At 42.2% G+C, this 25,564-nt stretch overlaps 1 protein-coding gene across 6 annotated transcripts in view; it reads right to left on the minus strand.

Moving 5' to 3' along the window:
- Nucleotides 1-25,564, minus strand: part of SFXN5 (sideroflexin 5) — a 534,682-nt gene that overhangs the window by 384,948 nt on the left and 124,170 nt on the right. For all 6 annotated transcript variants that reach the window (XM_033953624.1, XM_033953617.1, XM_033953601.1 and 3 more), the window contains 2 exons: nt 23,105-23,159; nt 3,140-3,165 (listed from right to left, as the gene is read on the minus strand). In XM_033953624.1, coding sequence (XP_033809515.1) covers nt 3,140-3,165; nt 23,105-23,159 — 81 coding nt within the window. The remainder of the gene's footprint in view (nt 1-3,139; nt 3,166-23,104; nt 23,160-25,564) is intronic.

Consider the following 25,564-nt stretch of genomic DNA (forward strand, 5'->3'; position numbering starts at 1 on the left):
CCTATTCTTAGCTCTGTTAAGGTGACCCTGGGAGGATGTACCTTACGGGGAACAAAGGTTTCCCCAGACACTTCCTCACACATACCTCATTAAAAAAAATATGTGTGTGTTAAAATATCAATTTATGAGTTATGCAAATATATGAGTCCCCTTTTCTTCTTGGCCCCTCCTCATTGTGTTCATGGAGTATACAACAATAAGTCTGGTGTATAGGGGATCGAGAACAAAAGCACCTGGTGAGAGAGAATATATTCCAAGAAAGAAGAGGTACAAGAGAACAGAAAATTGGTATGAAGTAACATTTGTTAGAACAATCTGTCTTCTGTGACAGATTGTTCAAAGAACAACATGAAAGGATATGATTGGATACAGAAGGAAGTATGGAATAGAGAATGACACAGGGACAAATTTTTCCCTGTGCCCGCGGGATCTATCTCCATCCCTATCCTGTGTCTGCGAGTTCTATCCCTGCCCCTGCCCCATCCCTGCCTTTGATCACATTAACAATGTCAATGAAAGAAAAACAAATCTTTGGCTTCTGATAACCTATTTCTTGGAAATGCATTTGTCTTCTGTAGTTAGAGGCAGATTTATTTTTTAAGTGCTCAAGTGGGTGTTGGTTCTCAGTTACGACCTTCTCAGTATATACCATTCTCTTCCTTCATCCATGTCTCCTCTATCCAGCTGGTGGCCTTTGTACTTGTCTATTTAAATACCATTATGAAATCTCTACCTTGTAATTGTGATGTGTGGAGCAGTGCTTGAAGAGCCTCTGTGATGTGTAACTGCTTTGCTTTAGAAAACACATTTCTGTTGTGAACATGTGTATGTACATAAAGTACACGTAAGCTGGATTTTGGATTTTCAGTGAGAAGGGTGGACAAATTTACTCATCTACGGGTATAGTATTAATCTTACAAAACAAAAGACAAAAATCTCTACTATTGGTTATCGCTGAAAATTTCAGTGGCCTGAAAGGCCTGAAAAAACCTCATAAAAATCATTTAATAGAGCTTTCAAATTGATCATCAGCATCAAAAACCTTCCTTTTTAATACACAAAATCTTTTAATATTTTATACATTTCCAATACTTTATATGTAGGCAAAAAATAATCAGTAATATTGCTCAAATATTAAGTTCTAACTGACCAATACTGTGCGGAACTTGCAAATGGACCTGCCTGGGAGAAGACATAAGAGAAGGAGAGAGAGAAGACATTCCTCAAAGACCAAAACTAAGCAATTTGGGCAAAAAAATGCTAAGAAAAATATACATCCATACCTGAAAACACATACGAGGTCTATTCAAATAGTTCCAGGACAATTTGAATTGCGCTCTAATGGGAAGTTCTTTTGAGACACACTAGGTGGCGCTGAGTAGCTTGAAACCTCTCAAGTAACCTCCTTTTTTCCATTTGTTGATATCTGTTTTCGTGTCCGAACTACCCCAGGTTTTTTAAAAGTTAGTTTTCGTGATCAGCTATTTTTCATCTTGCGAGACCTCAATGAGCAGCGCTACAGCGCGAAGTTCTGTTTTAAATTGGGTAAGACTGCTACAGAAACTTGTGAAATGTTGAAAGTGGCTTATGTGGAACATATCATGAGTCGTGGAAGGTGTTTTGAATGCATCAAAATTTGTAAATTTTGCACAAAAACGGGATGACAGTTCTTCTTCAGCTACCTTACTCTCATGACTTGGCCCCTGCTGACTTCTTCTTGTTCTCTAAACTTAAATCCACGCTGAAAGGAAAGCGATTCAACACCATTGGCAAGACAAAGCAAAATTTGACACAGCAACTTTTAGCGATTCCTGAAGATGCGCTTAAGGACTGTTTCCAGAAGTGGAAATGAAATTGGGAAAAGTGTTTACATAGGGAAGGGGAGTACTTTGAAGAGGACCCAATAGATTAAGCTTTTTTTTTTTTTTTTTTTAAGTTCAGTACGTTTTATTGAAAGTTTTTGTAACATAACATAAAAATAAAACAATACTAATACAGAACAAGAGATTAAGATCGTTTAATAAATTTTATAAAGTCAGTCCTGGAACTTTTTGAACAGACCTCGTATGGATGATTTCAGCAGCTCATAGCTCAGACCGTTCATATTCAAAGAGGTCATAGAATATGAAAATAAGTTTAAAAGATCTGTTCCCACTGAGTATACATCAAGTATGCCTTGTCATAGTCCATTGCATACTATGAAGTTCTCTTCTCTCTCCAGCAGCAGAAAGAGAAAAAATTCATACATGATAGGGAAAATCTCACATAGCCCAAAGAACAATGCTCATTCCATTATTAGTCAACCAGGATCAAGGACCGATGGACAGGACCAACCTGTTAGACCTTTATTTTAGTTTGTTACTTTGTAAGTAATTTTGTACTAGAATGCCTAAAAATTAAGATATAAAAAAGGAATCACTGAGACAGGCAGAAAAGTTATTCAAATACATTATAGGTTATTAGATAAAGTAGAGAACAAAACCAAGACAAAGAAGAGAAACATTTGGATGCATTCAATGTCACTGTCTTGCTTCAGAAAAAAACAGTCGGTGCTTTCACATATCACTGAAACACTTAACAGAGTGCAAAGAATATTGCAGCAAAAGAAAAATAAAAGATGAAAATAAAACCTACAGTTATATACAGCCATAGCAATAAAAATAAATATTTTGGACAAATTTTGCTAGATAGTTTGGCTAACATCATACCCTGTTTGTATCTATGAAGATTTTTTTTTGTTTGTTAAATGCAACACGAAACTCTTAGCAGACTAATTATGCCTTGTAATCATTAATGATGTTACACTTAACATAAATCGATTTGATGATGTATGAGGTGTGCAGTTTTCTTCTAAGATATAAGACTTCAAAAATAAACTGCCAGAATAGCTGATTCCTGCACTGACACTACATAATAATATCTAAAGATGTGAACAATACTACTTCACAATTTCAAGTGGTTGAACTGAGGCATTCATTATGTACTGTAAGTTATTTGAATAAGCCACACAGATTCAGTGACACTGTCACAGCTAGAACCCAAACCCCGATGCTTCATCCATGTAAAGAAAAGATACAATTTTCCAATGTTAACATAATACAGTACTAATATGTATATAATTGATCATGAAAATACTTACTATTGGTGTCCCAAAGGGAATATAACCTAAATAAAAGAAATAAAGATTTCATTCATGAAAATCTTATCTTAAACATTTCTGTCACTTTATAATTTCAAATAATGTGTGTGTTGAAAACTACAACAAGAAGACTATTGCTATTCAGTGGAAATGAATAGCAAGTCGCACTTACAATTGACATTTTGCATTCTTGTGATACCTTTTACAAACAGTAATGATTAAAACTAAGGAAACTGCCTTTTAGTGTTTAATCTTTTTTTTATTGCAAAAAAGTAATCAAACAGAACCAACTCCGAAATTTGTAATGCAATTTTTACTATAACATCTAGTTCAACATCCTCCCTTGCAATGCCTCCCTGACAACTGACCAAAACATAAAGCTCCACAAACAGTATAGCCAGCAAGGACTCTGATAACCCATTGTCTCTAAAACAGAACCACTAGACAGAACCACAGTCCTATTAACTCTCCAACCACATACCATATATACACTTCCCAATCTCCCCCTTTCCACCTTCTCCCTCCCCCCAAGATGCAAAGTAGACCATACAGAGAAGATCACCATTGATTTAGAACTAGACTTCTCATCTTGGGAGAGGGATCCCAGACTGAAAGGAAATGCTTCCACCATCTGGGCATGGAATGGGCTGCTCGGGCTTCCTAGAGAACATTTCTGATTTTTTTTATATACTGTATATGTAGAATTAGTAATTTGTGATACTTAAGGTTTAGAACTTTGTTAAAGACTTATGCTTTTGAACAGGCTTTTTCTATTCAGTTGGATGGTTTTGATATGGTTCGGATTTACTAGCAATTGCAGCCAACAATTTTTTTAAAAAAATTTTCTTTTATTATTTTCTTTTCATATTTTTTATTATTTTAATTTTAATTTGTTTAATTTTATTTTATTTTTTGTGATGTAGTTAGTTTTATTGTATATTTTATGATTATGTGGATCACTTTGTTATTGTTTTATTGCATGTTTTAATGATTATGTGAACCACTCTTATTGTATAAGGAAGGGCAGTATATTAAATAAAATAAACCAGACTGTGAAACTACTGCTTCTTCTTAGATATGTATCCATATATAATAAAAGGAAGTTGGAGGTGTACTTTTTTGTCAGCATGAAGCCTGGAAGTCTAATTGGAAAAGGAGGTGCTGAATGCTGCAACAAGATGAGGTAACACTGTGCAGCACAGCTGCTAGGAAGAGCTGACCAAATCAGAGAAGGTGGTCGTGCTGGATAATGCAAGTTACATTACCATAAAGCACAGTTACTTACCATAACAATTGTTATTCAGGGACAGCAGGCAGCTATTCTCACTAATGGGTGATGTCATCCACAGAGCCGGATGCGGACAGCCTCGCAAGCAGACTTGCTTGTAGAAGTTTCGAGTCAGCCGCACCGTGCATGCGCGAGTGCCTTCCCGCCCAGCGCAGTCCGAGTCTCCTCAGTTCAGATAGCTAGCAGAGAAGCCAACCAGGGGAGGTGGGTGGGTTGTGAGAATAGCTGCCTGCTGTCCCTGGATAGCTTGGTGACCTCCAAGCTAACCAGAATGGGATGGGGGGAGTGTTGGCAACTTAGGAGAATAAATTTTGTAATACTCTCTGGCCAAAATGGCCATCACGTCTGGAGAAAACATCCAGACAATAGTGAGAAGTGAAAGTATGAACCGAGGACCAGGTAGCAGCTTTGAAAATTTCCTCAATAGGTGTGGATCTGAGGAAAGCTACCGAGGCTGCCATTGCTCTGACTTTATGGGCTGTGACTCGACTCTGTAGTTGTAATCCGGCCTGGGCATAGCAGAAAGAGATACAAGCAGCCATCCAGTTGGAGATGGTACGCTTAGAGATTGGATGTCCCAACTTGTTTGGATCGAAGGAGACAAAAAGTTGAGGAGCAGTTCTGTGTGATTTGGTGCGCTCTAAGTAGAAGGCCAAAGCACGTTTACAGTCCAGCAGTCCAGAGTATGAAGGGCAGATTCTCCAGGATGAGAATGAGGCCTTGGAAAAAACACTGGAAGTACAATAGATTGATTGAGATGAAATTCTGAAGCCACTTTAGGTAAGAATTTAGGATGAGTACGGAGGACCATCTTGTCATGATGGAAAATTGTGAAAGATGGATCAGCAACTAACGCTTGCAGCTCACTGACTCTTCGAGCAGATGTGAGGGCAATGAGAAACACCACTTTCCAAGTGAGATACTTCAGATGAGCTGTAGACATTGGTTCAAATGGAGGCTTCATCAATTGAGCAAGAACAACATTGAGATCCCAAACCACTGGAGGCGGTTTAAGAAGGGGTTTGAAATTGAAAAGATCTTTCATGAATCTGTAAACCACCAGATGAGCAGAAAGGGGTTTCCCTTCAAAAGGCTGATGGAAAGCAGCAATTGCACTGAGATGGACTCGGATCGATGTAGACTTGGGACCAGAAGTGGATAAGTGCAAAATATAATCCAGAACAGAAGATAAGGAGGAATCTTGAGGCTCCTTATCGTGAGAAATGCACCACGGAGAAAATCTAGTCCATTTTGGTGATAGCATTGTCTAGTGGCAGGCTTCCTAGAAGCCTCTAAAATGTCTCTTACAGATTGAGAAAACTGAAGAGGAGTTATGTTGAGAGGTACCAAGCTGTCAGGTGCAGAGACTGCAGGTTGGGATGAAGCAAAGATCCTTGACTCTGTATCAGCAGAGATGGAAAAACTGGGAGAAGTAGTGGCTCCCTGCTGCTGAGTTTAAGTAGAAGGGAGTACCAAGGTTGTCTCGGTCACCGAGGAGCTATCAGAATCATGGTGGCATGATCGTTCTTTAACATGACAAGAGTCTTGAGAATGAGAGGGAATGGAGGGAAAGCATACAGGAAGAGATTCGACCATTCCAGTAAGAAAGCATCTGCCTCGAGGCAATGAGGAGAATATATCCTGGAGCAGAACTGGGGCAGTTTGTGGTTGTGGGGAGCTGCAAAGAGATCTATCTGAAAATGTGATGAAGAGGCAAGGAATTGAGTGTCCATTCGTGAGGTTGTAGAAGACGACTCAAATTGTCCACCAAGCAATTTTTCGCCCCTTGGATGTAGACAGCTGTGACGAAGGTGTTGTGGTGGATTGCCCAGTCCCAAACCTTCAGAGCTTCTTGACAAAGGGAGATCCTTTCCCCCCTTGTTTGTTGACATAGTACATGGCGACTTGGTTGTCCATCCGAATGAGGACTACCTGGTTGTGAAGAAGATGTTGAAAAGCTTTGAGAGCATTGAAAATCGCTCTGAGTTCCAACAGATTGATGTGAGACTGACGATCTGTACTGGTCCAGTGGCCTTGAGTACAGAGACCATTGAGATGAACGCCACAAGTGTAGGTAGAAGAATCTGTTGAGGACCTTCTGATGGGGGGGCGTTTGAAGCAGCAAGCCTTTGAAGAGGTTGGAAGAGAGCATCCACCAGCGGAGAGACTGTCTCAAGGAAGGAGTGACTGCAATGGGTCGAGAGAGTGGATCGCAAGCCTGCGTCCACTGAGATGCCAGGGTCCACTGAGGAATTATGAGGTGAAGTCTGGCAAAAGGAGTCACATGTACTGTGGAGGCCATGTGACCTAGTAGTACCATCATGTATCTCGCTGAGATTGAAGAGCGGGAAGACACTGCATGACAGAGTTGAATGAGAGCATTCAGACATTGTTGCGGGAGGAATGTTCTGAGCTGGATAGTGTCCAGAACAGCTCCGATTAATTGTAGGTTCTGAGAGGGCTGAAGTTGGGATTTGGAAAAGTTGATTTCGAATCCCAAACTTTGGAGGAACCACGGAATCCGTTGGGTCGCTACAATAACCCCCTGAGATGTTGAATCTTTGATGAGCCAGTCATCTAGGTAGGGAAACACCTGAAGACCATGGTTCCTTAGAGCAGCTGCTACCACCACCAGACACTTGGTGAACACTCTGGGAGAGGACACCAGGCCCAAGGGTTGGCACTCTGTATTGATAATGCAGATTTCCCACCCGAAATCTGAGATATTGATGGGAGGCTGGATGAATGGGAATATGAGTATAAGCCTCCTTGAGATCCAGAGAGCATAACCAGTCGTTCTGATCGAGAAGTAGATAAAGGGGCGCTATGGACAACATGCAAAATTTTTCTTTTACTAAAAATTTGTTGAGAGCCTGATATCCAGAATGGGTTGCAGATCGCCCGTCTTCTTCAGAACATGGAAGTAACGGGAGTAAAACCCCCCTGTTCTGCTGTTCCAAAGCTAAGAAAAAAAATGTAAAAATTTAAATTGAATCAGGTTGGGCAAACTGGATGGACCATTTGGGTCTTTATCTGCTGTCATCTACTATGTTACTATGTTACTATGATTCGATGGCACGGAGACGAAGCAGAGCTTGAGCTTCCAGAAGAAGGGCAGTCTGGATGGATTGAAAGGATACTCTCTTGGAGGAAGCTCTGGTGAAACCTGAGTGAAATGAAGAGAGTATCCTTCCCTGATGATTGACAGCACTCAGAGGTCGTATGTGATTGTCTCCCATCGGTGATAAAAATGATGGAGACGACTTCCAATGGGGGGAAGAGAGGTCAAAGACAGAATGGTGGAGGTTATGCTCTGTTTTAAACAGACAAAAAGGCTGTGTAGCCTTAGGTGCAGAAGGTTAAGATTTCTGTTGCTTCTGATTCTGCTGTTTTTTGAGAGGACGACGAGTGTAAGGAGCCACTCTTGGAACAAAACGCCTCTGGAAAATTGTAGGAGGGTGTGTAGGCTTGGCAGGAACTGGCTTAGGCTTTGGTCTGACAATAGAAGCAAAGGATTTTTCATGTTCAGACAATTTCTTGGTGGCTGCCTCGATAGATTCATCGAAGAGATTATTGCCTGCACAAGGAATATTAGCCATGCGGTCGGGAAGATTAGGTTCCATGTCAATGGTGCGAAGCCAGGCTAGGCAGTGCATTGCTACAGAACAAGCAGTCGCCCTGGCGGACAAATTGAAGGCATCATAAGAAGACTGGAGTAGATGTAATCTGAGTTGTGACAGAGTAGCTATGACTTCTTGAAATTCGAAGTGCTTTTGAGTGCCTAAATAGCTGAGAAATTTAGGAAGAAGATCAATGAGGAACTTGAAATAAGTGACCAAATGAAAATTATAATTGAGGACTTTGGAGGACATCATGGCATTTTGGTATAGTTGACGTCCAAACTTGTCCATGGTTTTCCCTTCCCTTCCAGGAGGAACGGTAGCATAAACTCTGGAAGGATGGGATCTTTTCAAGGAGGACTCCACAAGCAGGGACTGGTGAGACAACTGTGAATTCTCAAATCCTTTGCAATGAAGAGTTTTATACCTGGAGTACAACTTGCCTGGAACAGCAGGAATTGCATAAGGAGTCTCCAGGCATCGTGTAAAAGTCTGAGACAAAAGCTTGTGAAGAGAGGAGGTTGAGGAAGATGCATGACTTCGAAGTACTCCTTAGAGTATTTAGAACCAGCATCCAATTGAAGGTCCAGGTCAGCAGCCATCTGACGAAGAAAAGAAGAGAAAGATAGCTGATCCGCTAATGCCTTTCCTCGAGAAGGACTCGAGGGCGTCGAGTCAGCCTGGGTCAAAGGTGAAGCTTCGGCAGGAAAATAGGCATCAAAAGAATAAGGAGACTTGGACGAAGCAATAGAAACTGCTGAGTCCTCGAGGTCTGGAAGCGAGGACCTCGATCGAGGAGTCAATGGTCTAGTAGAGCTGGAAGGTGTAGATCGAGGCTTAGTTGAAGAAGGACGCTCCTTGTAAGAAGAGCTATGCCTGGAGGCATGCCTCGAGAAAGGTCTCGATCGCCGGTGAGAGTGGTGCTTGGAAGCAGATCTCAAAGATCGAGGAGTCTTCGCCCCGGAGATGGAAGCAGACGTTGCTATAAAGGAATGGACAGGGCTAGAAGTTTTGAATCGAAGCTCAGGAGGCTTGGTGGAGGAATCTTGAGGCACTTCCAAAGACTCTGCTCCTTGTATAGAGTGTGAGGATTCCTGTCAAGGCACTTGCAAAGAATCTACTCCTTGCTTCGAGTGCATAGATGCCAGACCAAACACTCGCAGAGACTCTGCTCCCTGCATAGAGTGTGTAGTTTCAGCCGGAAGCATAGGAAGAAGCTCGACCTCGCGGGAGTATGCAGAATGCCCAGGCTGGATTAGAGTAGCTAGCTTCAGTCCCATATTATTTAGGAACTGAATAAACTGCTTCTCTAACATGGTTTGGAAAGAAGCCTGCAAGAATGTATCCGCATCTGAAACCGGACCACCTGCTTTGGCTGGAGGTTCCAAAGTGGCAGTGGATATGGAAGTCTTAACAAGCTTGAGGACCACTGCTGGAACTTTCTGCTGAGCTATCTGACCTGAGGATGCAGGGGAAGATACAGCAGGTGTATTCGAGGAAAGAGCCGCTGCAAACGAGGCTCGAGGTCGGAGTCGTGGAGGCAGGAGGACCCTCGGTAGAAGGTGGAACCGAGGCCGCTTTCGAAGTCAAGGGTGTGGTTGAAGAATCCATCCCGAAAAGCTTTTCCACTAAATTCCGACGACGTTTAAAGGCTCGAGGTTGAAGAGTAGCACAGCGCTCGCACGACTTCGGTTGATGGTCCAGCTCAAGGCACTTGAGGCACCAACGGTGTGGGTCCATGAGGGAAATCTCACGCTGGCACTAGCTACACTTCTTGAAGCCCATTGCTGGCTGGGACATAGGAGGAAAAATAGCTGCCGCAAAGTCAAAGCCCACGGGCTGCGGCTGAGCGGCCTGCCCCACCAGTCAAACGGAAGAAAATAAATTAAAATTTTATTTTTTTTAAATTAGAAATAAAGAAAAGAACACAGCGATTCGTGAAGAAAATAAACTCAAACTGCGGTGAGAGAAAGCATGAAGTAACAAAGTTAAACACAGAGAGTCAAAGACGGACTTCTCGGCTCCACGGAAAACAGAACTGAGGAGACTCGCCCTGTGCTGGGCGGGAAGGCACTCGCGCATGCACGGTGTGGCTGACTCAAAACTTCTACGTTTCTACAAGCAAGTCTGCTTGCGAGGCTGTCCGCATCCGGACTCCGTGGATGACGTTACCCATTAGTGAGAATAGGTTGCCTGCTTGTCCTGGGATAACATAATGTTAGAGAAGTCAACGTGAGATAAAAAGTAATGAGATATATTCAAAACATTACAAACCACATTATAACCAGAAAGATAACCCCAGAAGTCGTCCAAAAGCAATACTAGGCAAGGGAGGGGCGAATCTCAGCAAACCCCATAGACTGTCCAGTAAGGATAAACAGGTCTGTATATCTGGGTTCCATTTTCTTTCATTGATCCATCACCTCCCTCTTGATTGCTTTAAATAATTATGAAAAAAAAATTTATGTCAAAACTTTATCATTTAAATGTGATCTAAATATAGACTTGTGCAGTAAGCAACAATTTCAAAAGAACTTATCTTAGGAGTACTGTGCAAACAATTCCCATAACTTAGTGAACCTGATGAAAGTTCACTGCATCCCCGATGGGACCCATTTCGCCTTATAAAGGCTTTTTCAAGGGTCAAATCTGTTCAACAGGTGACGTTATTTGTGGAATTCTTCTCACAGAAACGCCAGTGTGCACACTCTCTAAATCACTGTTCTTCAACCGCCGGTCCACGGACAGGGGTTTTGTTGATCTTTGCTCTATATTATTTGTATTTATAAAATGACAATTGTACAGAATATTGTTTCTTTTTATACTTTAACAAAATACATTCAATATAAAATCATAACTGAGGCTTGTGTGGATGGGATCAGATGATTTGCGGGGACCGAGCCCATGGAGATGGGGCAGAAATGGGGTTTTTAAATTTTAGTCCTAGTAGTTTACCGGTCCACAAAATAATTATTTTATTTCTGCTGGTCCACAGGTGTAAAAAGATTGAAAAACACTGCTCTAAATGCTCAATGAAACTAACCAGAAACCAGATATACAGACCTGTTTATCCTTACTGGAGAGTCTGTGGGGGTTTGTTAATATTCGTCCCTCCCTTGCCTAGTATTGCTTTTGGACGTCGTCTTCAGTGAGATCATATATATATATATTGTGACAGGGAAGCCCTGTCAAGTAGAAAAATCCTGCTCTAAAACCCTCCATCCCTAAAGCTAAGCCTGTTCAGCAGCCAGAGAGGGGATTGGTGCCTGGGAGGGAGAGAGAGAATAATCTCCCTGCCAGTTCAGCTGATCCTGGCAAGGGGAATCTCTATCAGCTGAGCTGACAAGAATCCCCGAAACTGGCTCAGCTGATGGGGATTCCCCTGCTGCGATCAAACAAGGTAGTGGGGTACATCTGCAAAACTTGCTTTTGTGCGTTTTTCATGTGGACTTTTTTATTTTTGAAAATGTCCAAAAAAGATAAAAGTACTAAGGACCAAAACGTCTACATAAGTCATTTTCAAAAATAAAAGTTAGACGTCTGGCTGTTTTGAAAATGTATATTTTCTCTACTGGATTTCTGGATGTTTTTTCTAAAACATCCAAATTAGACTAAGACATCCTATTGAAAATGCCGCTTTGAGAGTACTATAGTAACAAGTTGGGTTATTTGCCCTTTTACATGCCTTAAAGGACAATGGCGTGTATTACATTACTATAATGCACAGTATTATCATAGGAAACATAGTAATGAAATAAAAAGCAGACAAATGCATGTAAATTTTCTCATTACTATGTAAACTGAACAACAAAGCTTGTGTTCCCAAGTCGTTTCTTAACAGGACCAGCATACAAATTTAAGAGTTTCCCCCTCCCCTTTCCCTCTGAGCACCTCCAACCCGCACAAACACATCTCCTGATGCCCCTCATAATATCCAATTCCCTGTCCTGAATGGGCCCCTCTCCTTCCAAGCTCCTAACACACTCCTGTAGATATCACCCCCACCACCTCTTCCTGTAGTAATCCCTGGGGGTTTATTGGGGTCTAGGCAGGAGAGATTCCCAATTGCTCTTGCACCTGCTAGCAAATGCCAGCAATTTTTAGTGATAGTATCCCACTAATACCACTAGGGCAAAAGCAAATAAACCCCCTTATGCAGCAGCTTGACCCCCTAGTGCATATACCCAAGCCTAATACTATGGGTCATGAGCACCATTTTTTTTTTCAACCCCATCATCAGTAGAAAAGGAGTGATTGAGGAGTGCTCCTGCCCCAACCTTACTAGACACCAGGAACACTACTGCTAGGCTCCTAGGGGGAGGAGGGGGATTGGAGGACTGGATGTTCACAGGGAAACAGGGCAGGGAGGATGCATTCTTGAAACATCGAACTATGAGCTTGCAGCCCAATGATCCAAGGAAGTTTGAATAGTGTAACTTGCAAGGTTAATTGCAAGCTGCATTATTCATATACCAAGGGAGTGACTTGCCTGTGGAACTGAGATACCATAGATTAGTCATTTCTGTGGGAAATTGAAATACAGCAAAAACTTGGCTTTTACTGCAAATTAATAACTACTAGTTCAAAAACTATTTTTTTTTTGTATTCAATTTCCTATACTGTTGTCTCAAGAGAGCTCAGAATGGTTTATGCAGGTACTCAAGCATTTTTCCCTGTCTGTCCCAGTGGGCTCACAATCTATTTAATGTAACTGGGGCAGTGAGGGGATTAAGTAACTTGCCCAGGGTCACAAGGAGCAGCGTGAGTTTGAACCCACAACCTCAGGGTGCTGAGGCTATAGCTTTAACCACTGCGCCACATTCTCCCAAACTACTAGGTCACCATAATGTGACAAAACTAGTAATAAACTATAGATTGAAAAAAACTAATTTTGTCTCAGGAAACCAAATTGCCTGTAACTACATCTATAGTATGAAGTGGGGTTTGTAGATTCAGACAATATTATGCTCATGGATATATATTAATTTGATTCTATTTATATAATTGGGTTGAAATACTGGGTATTGTTTTGGTAGAGTTTAAGCTGATAAAGTACAAGGAACATCCCTCCCACACACACACACACACACACACACTTTGTTTTCTTAATTTTTCTTTCTTTATTTTACAAATTTATATACTCTTCTCTCATATTTCTTATTATTATGACAACACGGAATTTGTATGAAATGCTTTTGATGTAAAGAGATTGATATCCCCTTATTTCTTCATTTTTAAAGTCTGTGTCAGTAGATTGATTTGCCACTCTCGGAGAGAGAAAGAGATAATGGTTACTGTGGATGGGCAGACTAGATGGGCCATTTGGCCTTTATCTGCCGTCATGTTTCTATGTTTTCTTAAATTGTAATTTGAAAAATTCTTAATAAAAAAATTTTTAAAATCTATAGATCTAAGATCTAAACCTTAGGGATTATTTTGGACTCTTCCTTCACATTGCAAAGATATAGTTCTACAACAGTGAAAACTATCTGACTATTAAGGCATACTAGATAGTTTAGAGCTGACTGGATTAAACTCCTAAATTCCATACCAATTGAATCCAAGCACAAAAAAATAGATGATGTGTTTCAAAATAAAAATTTTCTGATTACATGCCAGCAACTCAGTTTTCAAACAGCCAGCAGAATGTTTACATTTTTAGCAGAAATTTCAGGCTTGCTTGTTTTGTGTAAGAGAAAAGGGTGCTGTAATTCAGCAGCTTACTAATTCAATTCTTACTCATTAATGTAACACATTAAGTAATTTCCACATTATGGGCCTGATCATTTTTATCCCCCTACCTCCTGTTCCAAAAAGTACAATAGTGACAATAGTGGGGTCTCTCAATTAGCACTCTCTTTGTATGATGAGTAAGAAGAAACATATGAGGAATCACCCTGCTAGTGACATTTTTTGTAAGCAAAAGATACTTTTACATACTTTAAAATATGAAAGGAGGAAGGGAGCTGTTGGCCTTGGGGAAATTTTTTTAAAGATGAAAAGGGGAGGGGGGGGACCATCAGCCCGTAGAGGTCATTTTATACATTTAAGATGCAGAAGGAAAGAGGGAAGGGGTCATGTAACTCTGTACTAGATCAAGGTGAATTATATTCAGCTACACTAAGGGCTCCTTTTACAAAGGCGCGCTAGGGCCTTAACGCGTGGAATAGCACGCGCTAAAATGCCACGTGCGCTGGCCGCTACCGCCTCCTTTTGAGTAGGCGGTAGATTTTTGGCTAGCGCGCGCTAATCCAGTGCGTGCGGTAAAATCCGTAGTGCACCTTCGTAAAAGGAGCCCTAAATGCTGCAGAGGCTCTACTGCAGTGGTTCTCAATCTTTTTGCAGTCAGGATACACCAAAGGACTGTCAGAGACCTGAGACCAGTGGTATTCAGTAATTTATAAATCAGGACCACTATGGATCCAAATGAGTTAAAGGAGAGCCACCAAATACCTTTCCATCCAGGACCACTACATGTCTAACCAGTTTATGTCAATGACATCTTCCTCCATTAGCTTGCTTTCCAAATACAATCCCCTTCATCTACTGAGATATCAAGTTTAAGTTTCAAGTTTATTATAAAATTTGATTAATCGCTTATTCAAAATAGCAGTTACTTACCGTAACAGGTGTTATCCAGGGACAGCAGGCATTCTCTACATGAGGGTGACTTCACCAACGGAGCCCCCTAGTGGACATTTTCGCAAGCAGACTTGCTTGAAGATCTTCAAGCTTGCGATTGGCCCGCGCATGTGCCCCTCCCTACCGGTCTAGGGCATGTGTCTCCTCAGCATGTCCCCAGTTCAGATAGCTAGCAAAGAAGCCAACCACGGGGAGGTGGGTGGGTTGCGAAAATATCTGCCTGCTGTCCCTGGATAACACCTATTATGGTAAGTAACTGTGCTTTATCCCAGGACAAGCATGAAGCATATTCTATACATGTGGATACCTCCAAGCTAACTAGAGTGGGATGGAGGGAGAGTTGGCAATTTAGGAGAACAGATTCTGCAAAACTGATTGGCCAAAGTGGCCATCACGCCTGGAGAAAGCATCCAGACAGTAATGCGAGGTGAACGTATGAACCGAGGACCAAGTGGCAGCTTTACAGATTTCCTCGATGGGAGTCGAGCGGAGGAAAGCAACAGACGCCGCCATCGCTCGGATCTTGTGGCCTGTGACTCAACCCAGCAGGGAGAAACCAGCCTGAGCGTAACAGAAAGAGATACAAGCGGCCAACCAGTTAGAAATGGTCCACTTAGAAACAGAACGACCCAAGCGATTAGGATCGAAAGAGAGGAACAGCTGGGGAGCAGAACGGTGAGGAGCAGTGCGCTTCAAGTAGAAAGCCAGCGCACGCTTACAATCAAGAGAATTCAGAGCCACTTCTCCAGGGTGAGAATGGGGCTTCGGAAAAACACAGGAAGGACAATGGATTGGTTGATGTGAAACAACCTTAGGCAAGAACTTAGGAGGACCACCTTATCATGATGGAAGACAGTGAAAGCTGGGTCCGCAACCAAGGCTTGGAGCTCACTGATCCGACGGGCATAAGTGAGAGCGATAAGAAACTCAACCTTCCAAGTAAGATATTTCAAGTGAGCCCGCGCAAGTGGCTCGAACGGGAGTTTCATCAATTGAGTAAGGACCACATTAAGATCCCAAACCACAGGAGGGGTTTAAGGGGCGGATGAACGTGGAAAAGGTCTTTCATGAAGCGGGAAACCACAGAATGAACAGAAACAGGCTTCCCGTCAATCGGCTGATGAAAAGCAGCAATGGCACTAAGGTGGACTCGAACCGAAGAGGACTTGAGACTAGCGCCAGACAAGTGCAACAGATAATCCAAGACAACAGATAAGGAGGTAGACAGCGGCTCCTGCTGTCGAGCAGCACACCAGGATGAAAAACGGGTCCACTTCTGATGGTAACATTGGCGAGTGGACTCCTTCTGAGACGCCTCCAGAACGTCCAGCACAGGCTAGGAGAACTGGAACGAGGGCATTAAGTCTCAAGGAACCAAGCAGTTAAATGCAGAGACCTCCCCTTAATTCTCCCATCCTGAGCCATAATTTCTCTCTCTTTCTTCCCTCCCTCCCTTCTCCCTTTTCTATCATTTCTTTCTTCTTTACATTCCCTGCCCTTGTAGTCCGACATCTCTTTTTCTGCATTCCCTCCCTCCCTACCTCTCCTCTACCCTGGATCCATCATTTTTCTTTCTTCTCTCCCACCCCCCAATCATTTTTCTCTCTTTCTTCACTCAATCCCTCCTCTCCACACTCAAGTCCATCAATTCTCTTTATTTCTTCTCTCCTTCGCCTCCTGGGTCCATCATCTCTCCCTCACTCTGGTCTACATTACACTGTGTCTTCCCAGGAGATCTCTGGCAATGGCAGCAATTGAGAGATGCTACCTGTGGCCTCTTCTGCCACAATCCACACCACTGATGCAACTTCCTGTTTAGGTTGTGAAAGGTTTATTTATTTATTTTATTTTGAGGGGTTCCAAGCAGGCTGCACGCAACATCCATCAAGTGCTGCAGCTGCTGGGGATCTTCTGGGAGACAAGGTGTAAGACAGGCTGGGGAAGCTGCAGATTGCAGAAGGGGGAGGGGTACATAAAAGAGACAAGATGAAATGCTGAGTGGAGAAGAGACAGAGAATAGCATGCAGGCTCAATAAATTTGATTCATTAACAGAGTACGTACTACAAGCTGCGCTGGGTACCTATGACCTCCCGGATCTCCTTCAAAATATCCTGCATAACATTTCACTCATACAACATCAACTCCTCAGAAGCTCTAATCCACCTGTTCTCAGAACTCTACTTCACATCTGTGCAAATCTCCAACACTTCGCTGATAATTCACCTCTCTCCCAAAGGAACCGATACAAATGTATTTTCAATTCTCTGTTCACCTATGTCACCATCAAGACTTGCAACAACCTACTCATCAATTATTTGGATGGATCTCAAAATAAACCTTCAAATTAAATAACTGTCTATATCAGGGATCTCAAAGTTCCTCCTTGAGGGCTGCAATCCAGTCAGGTTTTCAGGATTTCCCCAATGAATATGCATTGAAAGCAGTGCATGCACATAGATCTCATGCATAGTCATTGGGGAAATCCTGAAAACCCGACTGGATTGCGGACCTCAAGGAGGGACTTTGAGACCCCTGGTCTATATCAACCAATAACCTCTCTACTAACCACCACATTATTGTATAATCACCTGTTCTGTAGACTGTACAACAATGCTTCTCCTTGGACTGTAAATTGCTAGCACCTAAGTTCTTCAGGCTTCTGTCTAAAATTCTGTATTTATTTATTCAGTTTTCCATACCGTTCTCTCAGAAAGACATGGGGAAACATAGAAACATAGAAGATGACGGCAGAAAAGGGCCACAGCCCATCAAGTCTGCCCACTCCAACAACCCTACCCCCTTGAATTTACCCCCCTAGAGATCCCACATGTGTATCCCATTTCCTTTTAAAATCCTTCACGCTGCTGGCCTGAATCACCTGAAGTGGAAGTTCATTCCAACGATCGACCACCCTTTCGGTGAAGAAGAACTTCCTGGTGTCGCCATGAAATTTCCCACCCCTGATTTTCAGCGGATGTCCTCTTGTGGCAGATTGACCTTTAAAAAAGAAGATATCATCCTCCACCTCAATACGGCCGGTGATATATTTAAACGTCTCTATCATGTCTCCTCTCTCTCTACGTTCTTCGAGTGAATATAGCTGCAATTTATTCAGCCTTTCTTCATACGGGAGGTCTTTGAGTCCCGAGACCATTCTGGTGGCCATTCTTTGAACCGACTCAACTCTCAGCACATCTTTTTGATAATGTGGCCTCCAGAATTGTACACAATATTCCAGATGAGGCCTCACCATGGATCTGTACAATGGCATTATAACTTCGGGCTTCCGGCTGATAAAACTTCTTCGGATACAACCCATCATTTGTCTTGCCTTTGATGAAGCCTTCTCCACTTGATTGGCAGTCTTCGCTAATGATCACCCCCAAATCACGTTCCGCCTTGGTCCTAACTAAGGTTTCACCATTTAGTGTGTAAGTTTTGCATGGATTCCTGCTGCCGATGTGCATGACCTTACATTTTCTAGCATTGAAGTTTAGCTGCCAAGTCGAGGACCAGTGTTCCAATAGAAGTAGGTCCTGCGTCACACTGTCTGGTAAAGTGTTCTCACTTACTATGTTGCATAGTTTGGCGTCATCGGCGAATAATGTGATTTTACCCTGAAGCCCCTGAGTCAGATCTCCCACAAATATGTTGAAGAGGATCGGGCCCAAGACCGAGCCCTGAGGCACTCCACTGATCACCTCCGACATTTTTGAAGGGGCACCATTTACCACCACTCGCTGAAGTCTACTGTTTAGCCAATCACCGACCCATGTAGTTAACGTCTCTCCCAGTCCCATTGATTTCATCTTGTTCAATAGTCTGCGGAACGCTATCAAAAGCTTTACTAAAGTCCAAGTAAACGACGTCTAGGGACTCACCCACATCCAGTTTCCTTGTTATCCAGTCAAAGAAACTAATTAGATTGGATTGGCAGGACCTGCCCTTGGTAAATCCATGTTGGCGGGGATCCCGTAGATTCTTCTCGTCTAGGATCGTATCTAATTTATGCTTAATTAGTGTTTCCATGAGTTTACTCACTATGGATGTGAGACTCACCGGTCTGTAATTCTCAGCCTCTGTCCTGCAGCCCTTTTTATGGAGTGGGATTACATTAGCTGTTTTCCAGTCCAAGGGGACTCTTCCCGCCTTCAAGGAAAGATTGAAGAACACAGACAATGGCTCTGCCAGGACATCACACAGCTCTCTAAGCATCCTGGGGTGTAGATTGTCCGGTCCCATGGCTTTGTTCACTTTGAGTCTTGATAGTTCGCAGTAGACGCTGCTGGGTGTAAACTCAAAATTCCAGAACGGGTCATCTGAGCTATGCCTTGCTTGCAACTGTGGACCAGACCCTGGCGCCTCGCAGGTAAAGACTGAGCAGAAGTATTCGTTTAGTAGTTCAGCTTTATTGGAATCTGATTCTGCATAAGTCCCGTCTGCTTTCCTAAGGCGTACTATCCCATTTGTGTTTCTTTTCCTATCACTGATGTACCTGAAGAAGGATTTATCCCTTTTCTTAATGTCCTTTGCTAGATTCTCTTCTATCCGAAGCTTGGCCTCTCTGACTGCCGTTTTGACAGCTTTGGACTTGGCCAGATAGTCTTCTTTTACTGCTCCTCTTCCTGAGTGTTTGTAGGAAACAAATGCTTTTTTCTTTTTCTTAACGAGGTCCGAGATTTCTGTAGTGAACCACTGGGGTCTGTTATTCCTCCGTCGTTTGCTTGTTGTTTTTATATAGCGATTTATTGCTTCATGTAGGGTAGATTTCAGGTTTGCCCACATAGCCTCTACATTATTGGTTTCGGCATGGTCTCGCAGTGCCCGATGGACGAAGTCTCCCATGCGTTTGAAGTCAGTGCCACGAAAATTTAGGACCTTTGTTGTTGTGGTCGATCTGGAGAAACCCTTCCGAAGGTTGAACCAAACCATGTTATGGTCGCTGGAGGCCAGCGTATCACCTACCGAAACTTCCGATACGCTGTCTCCGTTGGTGAGTACCAGGTCTAGTAACGCCTGGTCCCTAGTGGGCTCCAATACCAATTGTTTGAGCCGTGCACCCTTTATGGAGGTTAACAACCTTCTGCTGCCTCTAGTTTGTGCGGTAAGTGCATTCCAATCTGTATCGGGCATATTAAAATCCCCTAACAGTACTGTGTCCCCACGCAAGGTGATGTTTTCAATGTCTTCGATTAATTCCATATCCTTGTCTACCTGTTGTCTTGGAGGTCTATATATCACACCAAGATACAGGCATTTTTCATTTCTTCTAGCCAGGTTCACCCAGAGGGATTCCCCGGTATACTTGACATCTGTGATTATGGTAGTTTTGATGTCTTCTCTAGTGTATAGAGCTACCCCTCCTCCTAACTTGCCATCCCTGTCTCAACGGAGTAAGTTGTAACCCGGTATAACCATATCCCACCCGTGTGAGTCCGTGAACCAAGTTTCGGATATCGCCACTACGTCTAGGTCGGCGTTCATTATTTCCGTCTCTAAATCTAGAATTTTATTGCCCAAACTGTTGGGCAATAAACTGTATGTCAAACTGTTGCGGTCTCCTCCTCTTGCGTGGTTCCTCCGCTAGGTCCTTCCCCGGTGTCGCCTTGTGGATCCTGGGTCTCATCTGCCGACATCCGTCTGTGCAGCTGCTGGTCCCGTTCCTCCAACTTCCTATAGGCCTCCTCGATGAATTGACATACATAGCTGCTTGCCCTGTATCGATAGCATGGAATATTACTACACCTTGGGTTTTGGCCAGGTACTAGTGACCTGGATTGGCCACCGTGAGAACGGGCTACTGGGCTTGATGGACCATTGGTCTGATCCAGTAAGGCTATTCTTATGTTCTTAATGGTTGACATGAATTTATTCAGGTACTCAAGCAGTTTTCCCTGTCTGTCCCGGTGGGCTCACTTTCTATCTAATGTACCTGGGGTACGGTCACAAGGAGCAGTGTAGGTTTGAAACCAGAACCTCAGGGTGCCGAGGCTGTAGCTTTAACCACTGTGCCACACTCTAACAACCTGTTCTTTGTATTCTCCCCATGATTTGTATGGGTCTCTTAACATTGTAAATCACCTTGAACCTTTTTAGGCATAGGGCGATCCACAAATTGCAGATTAGATTAGATTAAATTTATTGTTAAAAACATGCTGGATCATTCATTTGGGTTGCAAACACCTAAATGAGTATTACAGTATATGGGATAAAGTTCTGTGTATTAAAGAAGAGCAGAATCTGGTGATGAACATAGTAAAGTGTAATTATCTATTCTAAAGGTTATCTTAAGATCAAACAAGTAGATAAGATTGTGGCAAAAGAACTATAACGATGCTTGGCTGAATAGAAAGAATAGCCAACACTGTATATCTCTGGTGAGACCTTATTTTGGGCACTGTGTGCAGCTCTTGAGACTGCACCTTCAAAATTATATAAACTGGTTGAAACTGATCCAGAAAGCAGTCTTTGTATACACAAGTGAGAGAGGCATTGAATTACCTCCAAGGTATAATTACACAGGGAGCAGATCTCTTTCAATATAAGGAAGGTTCTAGAATGAGGGGAGTCATAGGATAAGAGCGAAAATGGGTAGACTCAGCAGTAATCTAAGAAAATATTTCTTTACTGAAAGGGTGGTAGATACATGGAAGTGTCTCCCAGTGGAAACGGTGAAGAACAATCCTGCACCTTCTTGTCCAGTTTGTCTGTCTTGACATGAAAAAGAGTAGGAGGATACGAGTGAGTGTGGGAGAGGCATGGGGGCTATGCTGTGGAGTAGAGTGGGGATCCCTGTGTGAAGGGAGAGAGTGTAGTAGCTGTAAGAGAGAGGGTGAGTTGGTAAAGCTGAAACGCGACTGGTGTGGTTGGTGGTTGGAGATTAAGTGGTTTAGGATAGGGGGTGGGATGGGGAGGGTCAGTAGCAGTAAAAGGAATTGGTGATCAGGAGTCATTGGGGAGGGAGGAAGAATTGTCTGGAAATGATGGAAGATAGATGAGTGGTGCCAATTCTCATAAGATGAAAGGAGGATACATTTTTAAAGTAAACTCACCATGGAGATAACATGCGTGAAAGCCATGGCCATGTGTCACAGAAAAGGAAGGGTAAGGAAGAGTGAAAGTTTTTTAAAGTATATATAAGCTTATAAGATTAAGGTATAGCATTGGGGTTGCTGAATTATATTTTTAATTTAGTTACTTTTATTCTATATTGGTTGGGCAACAGGTGGAGGATGATTGGTGGGTGGATCTATACAGTATATGTAATGTGAGCCTAGCGGTGGGTGGGTTGAGGGGAGGGTGGGATGGTCTAGGCTGAAGTCATGGTGTAGCTGTGGAGACTATCTCCTAGAGGTAGCTTATACTTTAATGATGAGCATTTTTAGAAGTATTTCCTGAAGAGAGCCAGAAATGGCAAGAGACGGGTGGAAACAGCTGGGTTTAAATGAGTGCAGGAGAGTTGTAAAATGGTTTGGGTTCAAAGGCTTTAGGCTGTTTCTAAGGTGAGAAGGGAGTCACTGTAGGCTGGAGTCTTGAAAGATAAAAGATACACAAAGGGTGTGACAGGGTGGAGGCAGAAATGAACTACAAAATATATATATATTTCCTCTACCATTATCTCCTCAACCCTGAAATGTCCTGTCTAAATTAGATTGTAAGCTCTTCTGAGCAGGGACTGGCTATTGTATGTTAAAATGTACAGTGCTGCATGTACCTTTCAGTGCTACAGAAATAAATAATAGTAGGAGTAATAGTAGTAGTGAGTAGGAACTGTCTCTTTTGCTTTGATGTACAGCGCTGCTTATGTCTAGTAGTGCTATTGAAATGATACGTAGTAGTAGTAATTACAGAACTGAGCAGTTGGTGTGGGTGGGCACACCGAATAGTCCATATGATCTTTATCTGCATCATCTTGTATGGATTTATAAATAAAACATTATCTATTAGATATATGTCTTATCATCACTGCCAGAGAAAAAGGTTGATATAACCAACTGTGCCTTCAGTAGTGAGGAATTATATTTAAAAAATACATTAATACACAGCACAAACACTAAGGTCCACTTTTACAAAGCCACAGTAGCAATTTCCAGTGTGGCAAATTCAGTGAAACCCATAGAAATTGAATGGGCTTCGTAGCATTTGCCGCACAGGAATCACTACCATGGCTTTGTAACAGGAGCCGGAGATCATACAACACTAAGGGCTCCTTTAACAAAACTGCGCTAGCGGGGTTAACGCGCCTGACTTTTCATCACGCACTAACCCCTGCGCTGGCCAAAAAACTACCGCCTGCTCAAGAGGAGGCAGTAGCGGCTAGCGCGGCCGGCGGTTTAGCGCGGCTTCGTAAAAGGAGCCCTAAGATACATCTGTATGAGTCATAATAATAATAATAAAATCATTCAGCGCTTTACCTGACATTCTGAAAGGCATGAAGATCTTCTCATTAGTATCTGGATGTATTATGGCCTGTAAATTAAGAGCAAAAAATTTTAATACGGCATATTCTAGGCCGTTTGTGAAGAACACTAAGAAAAATAACTCAAGGAATTACATTTCAATTTATTATTTCTAGTCCACCTTTGTCCAAGGTGGATTACAGAAAATACATAAAATAGAAACATAATAAAACAATTATACATAGAAATATACTCCATATAAAACCATATAAACAATGAGTAAATTAACATAACATATGAAAGTGTTTCAATGGCTGATCTCTTTTAAGTGTGGTATTAATTAGTGTCTTCACTGGGTGTTTCTTACCACATAAGAATTGAGCAACTTAAGAGACTGTGTAAGAGGATAACGCAACTATTTTTACTGCAATTTAAACAAATTCTTCTTTTAAGAATCACCTCCATTACACTGCAAACTGTTCTATAGGATTGAAAATCCTCTTCTATCAAGAGATGCAGATTTTCAGGGTGCATATAGCTTGGCAGTGGCACACAGCATCCATCAATCCCGTCTTTCCAGAAAGTACCTTGAAGACAGTATTCAGTTGGACAGCGATAACATATTACAAGTAGTTTGTGTATATTTAATAATAATAATAATTTGTTCTTGTATACCGCCAAAGCCATAATAGCCTGAGGCAGTTTACAATAAGAAGTACTGGACAATCAGTGAAAAAAAATACAATACAAATCATCAGAAATACATACAAGATAAAAGATTAAAAACAGTGAATCAGGTTACAAATTGATCAAACTGTGTTTTTACTAATTTTCTAAAAGTAAAATAAGATGGAGCACGCATAATAATTTATGTATAATACAACTGAGATACCACTTAAATCAAAGTGCTGAATATGTGAAACTATTTTTATACAAATATGTTGCTATCCATGCATAGAAAGTATTATTTTTGTGTTCAGACTTATACAGATATATTACCAGATAACAGTTGAATTTTGTTTGGATTATTTTTCACTGCATCAGTTTTCACTTGTCCACACTACAGTAAATTTAATCTGCCATAAATGCCCAGTTTTGCAAGGTCCAGCTGCAATTTTTTTACAATACTCGTGTAATGAGGAGTGTGTTGCACAGTGGCTAGAGCTATAGCCTCAGCACCCTGAGGTTGTGGGTTCAAATCCCTCGCTGCTCATTGTGACCCTGGGAAAGTCACTTAATCCCCCCATTGCCCCAGGTACACTAGGTAGAGTTTGAGCCCACCAGGACAGACAGGGAAATATGATAAAGTACCGGAATGTGGGATGTTCTACAAATTAGATCACCCCACATTGCCATTTCTAGATCATTCTTAACTTAAAAAGCACCTGTCCTAATATAGATCCCTGAGGAACTCCACTATTCACCTTTCTCAATTGTGGAAATAACCATTTAGAACTACTCAGGTTGGATATTTTTTTTATTTTTTTGGGGGGTGCGTCTTGCACATGCAATAATAGTGCTTACTGGGAAGGTTCCATCCATTTATCTATCTGTCTGTCTGTACGTATAGGCACGTGCGCACATACACACCTCATGGAGCCCCTGTCAGCCTAATGTCTGTTCATAGTTAGTCCCCAAACAGATTCCAGACAGAAGAATGGATAACATGCCATTTTGTCACACCAAAAGTATGCATTTTTCAACTTGTTATCTTTTGACTACTTCCCACACTTACCCCAGCCACGGAGCTGGTGTTTAAGTGCTTATGCCTAAATGCCAGATACACATGCAACATATAATATTCTGTAAGTTATGGACACTTAAGACCTGCCCTTGGTCCACTCAGAGTCTGCCCATATGCATGCCTACCTATACCTATGTAAGATATGCATGTATTTACATAATAGTGCTTATGGAGAATTTTGGCACTTATGCACGTAAGTGCACACCTGTGTATGTAAATGCTATTATTATTTACATGAGTATTTGGTACATAAATGTTAATGCCTTCTTTATAAAATGTATTATAGAAACCAGTATAAGCAGCAGAAATCACACCCAAATGGTACATGCAGACATTTATACCTGCTCAAGAACAATTGCATACTTACAAACTCTAATGGTGCTCTGCTCAAACTGAACCCCTGTTTATGCCTACCAGAAAAGTACTACAAGTTGCCTACCTCACTCCCTCCCCTCCTTATGTACTTTAGAGCAGAGGTTCTCAACAAATGGTATGCGTACTCCTAGGGGTACACATGCGCAGAGCTCTAACAGCAGTGACAGAAAAAGCAGCCTCCGCTCACTGCCGTTAGGGCTTTTTTTTTAATGGCACAGATGTTGTGCGTATGTAACACGAACTAGCACTGTGAACCATCCCCCCCACCGGGCAGCAAAAATGGCAGGACGGAAGCCTACTCCCTCCTGCCTAGCTGAATACCCATATGCCATGTCCCCACCCCGTCCTGGATCCCC

The sequence above is a fragment of the Geotrypetes seraphini genome, chromosome 1 (assembly GCF_902459505.1).
Source record: "Geotrypetes seraphini chromosome 1, aGeoSer1.1, whole genome shotgun sequence".
Classification (NCBI taxonomy): Eukaryota; Metazoa; Chordata; class Amphibia; order Gymnophiona; family Dermophiidae; genus Geotrypetes; species Geotrypetes seraphini.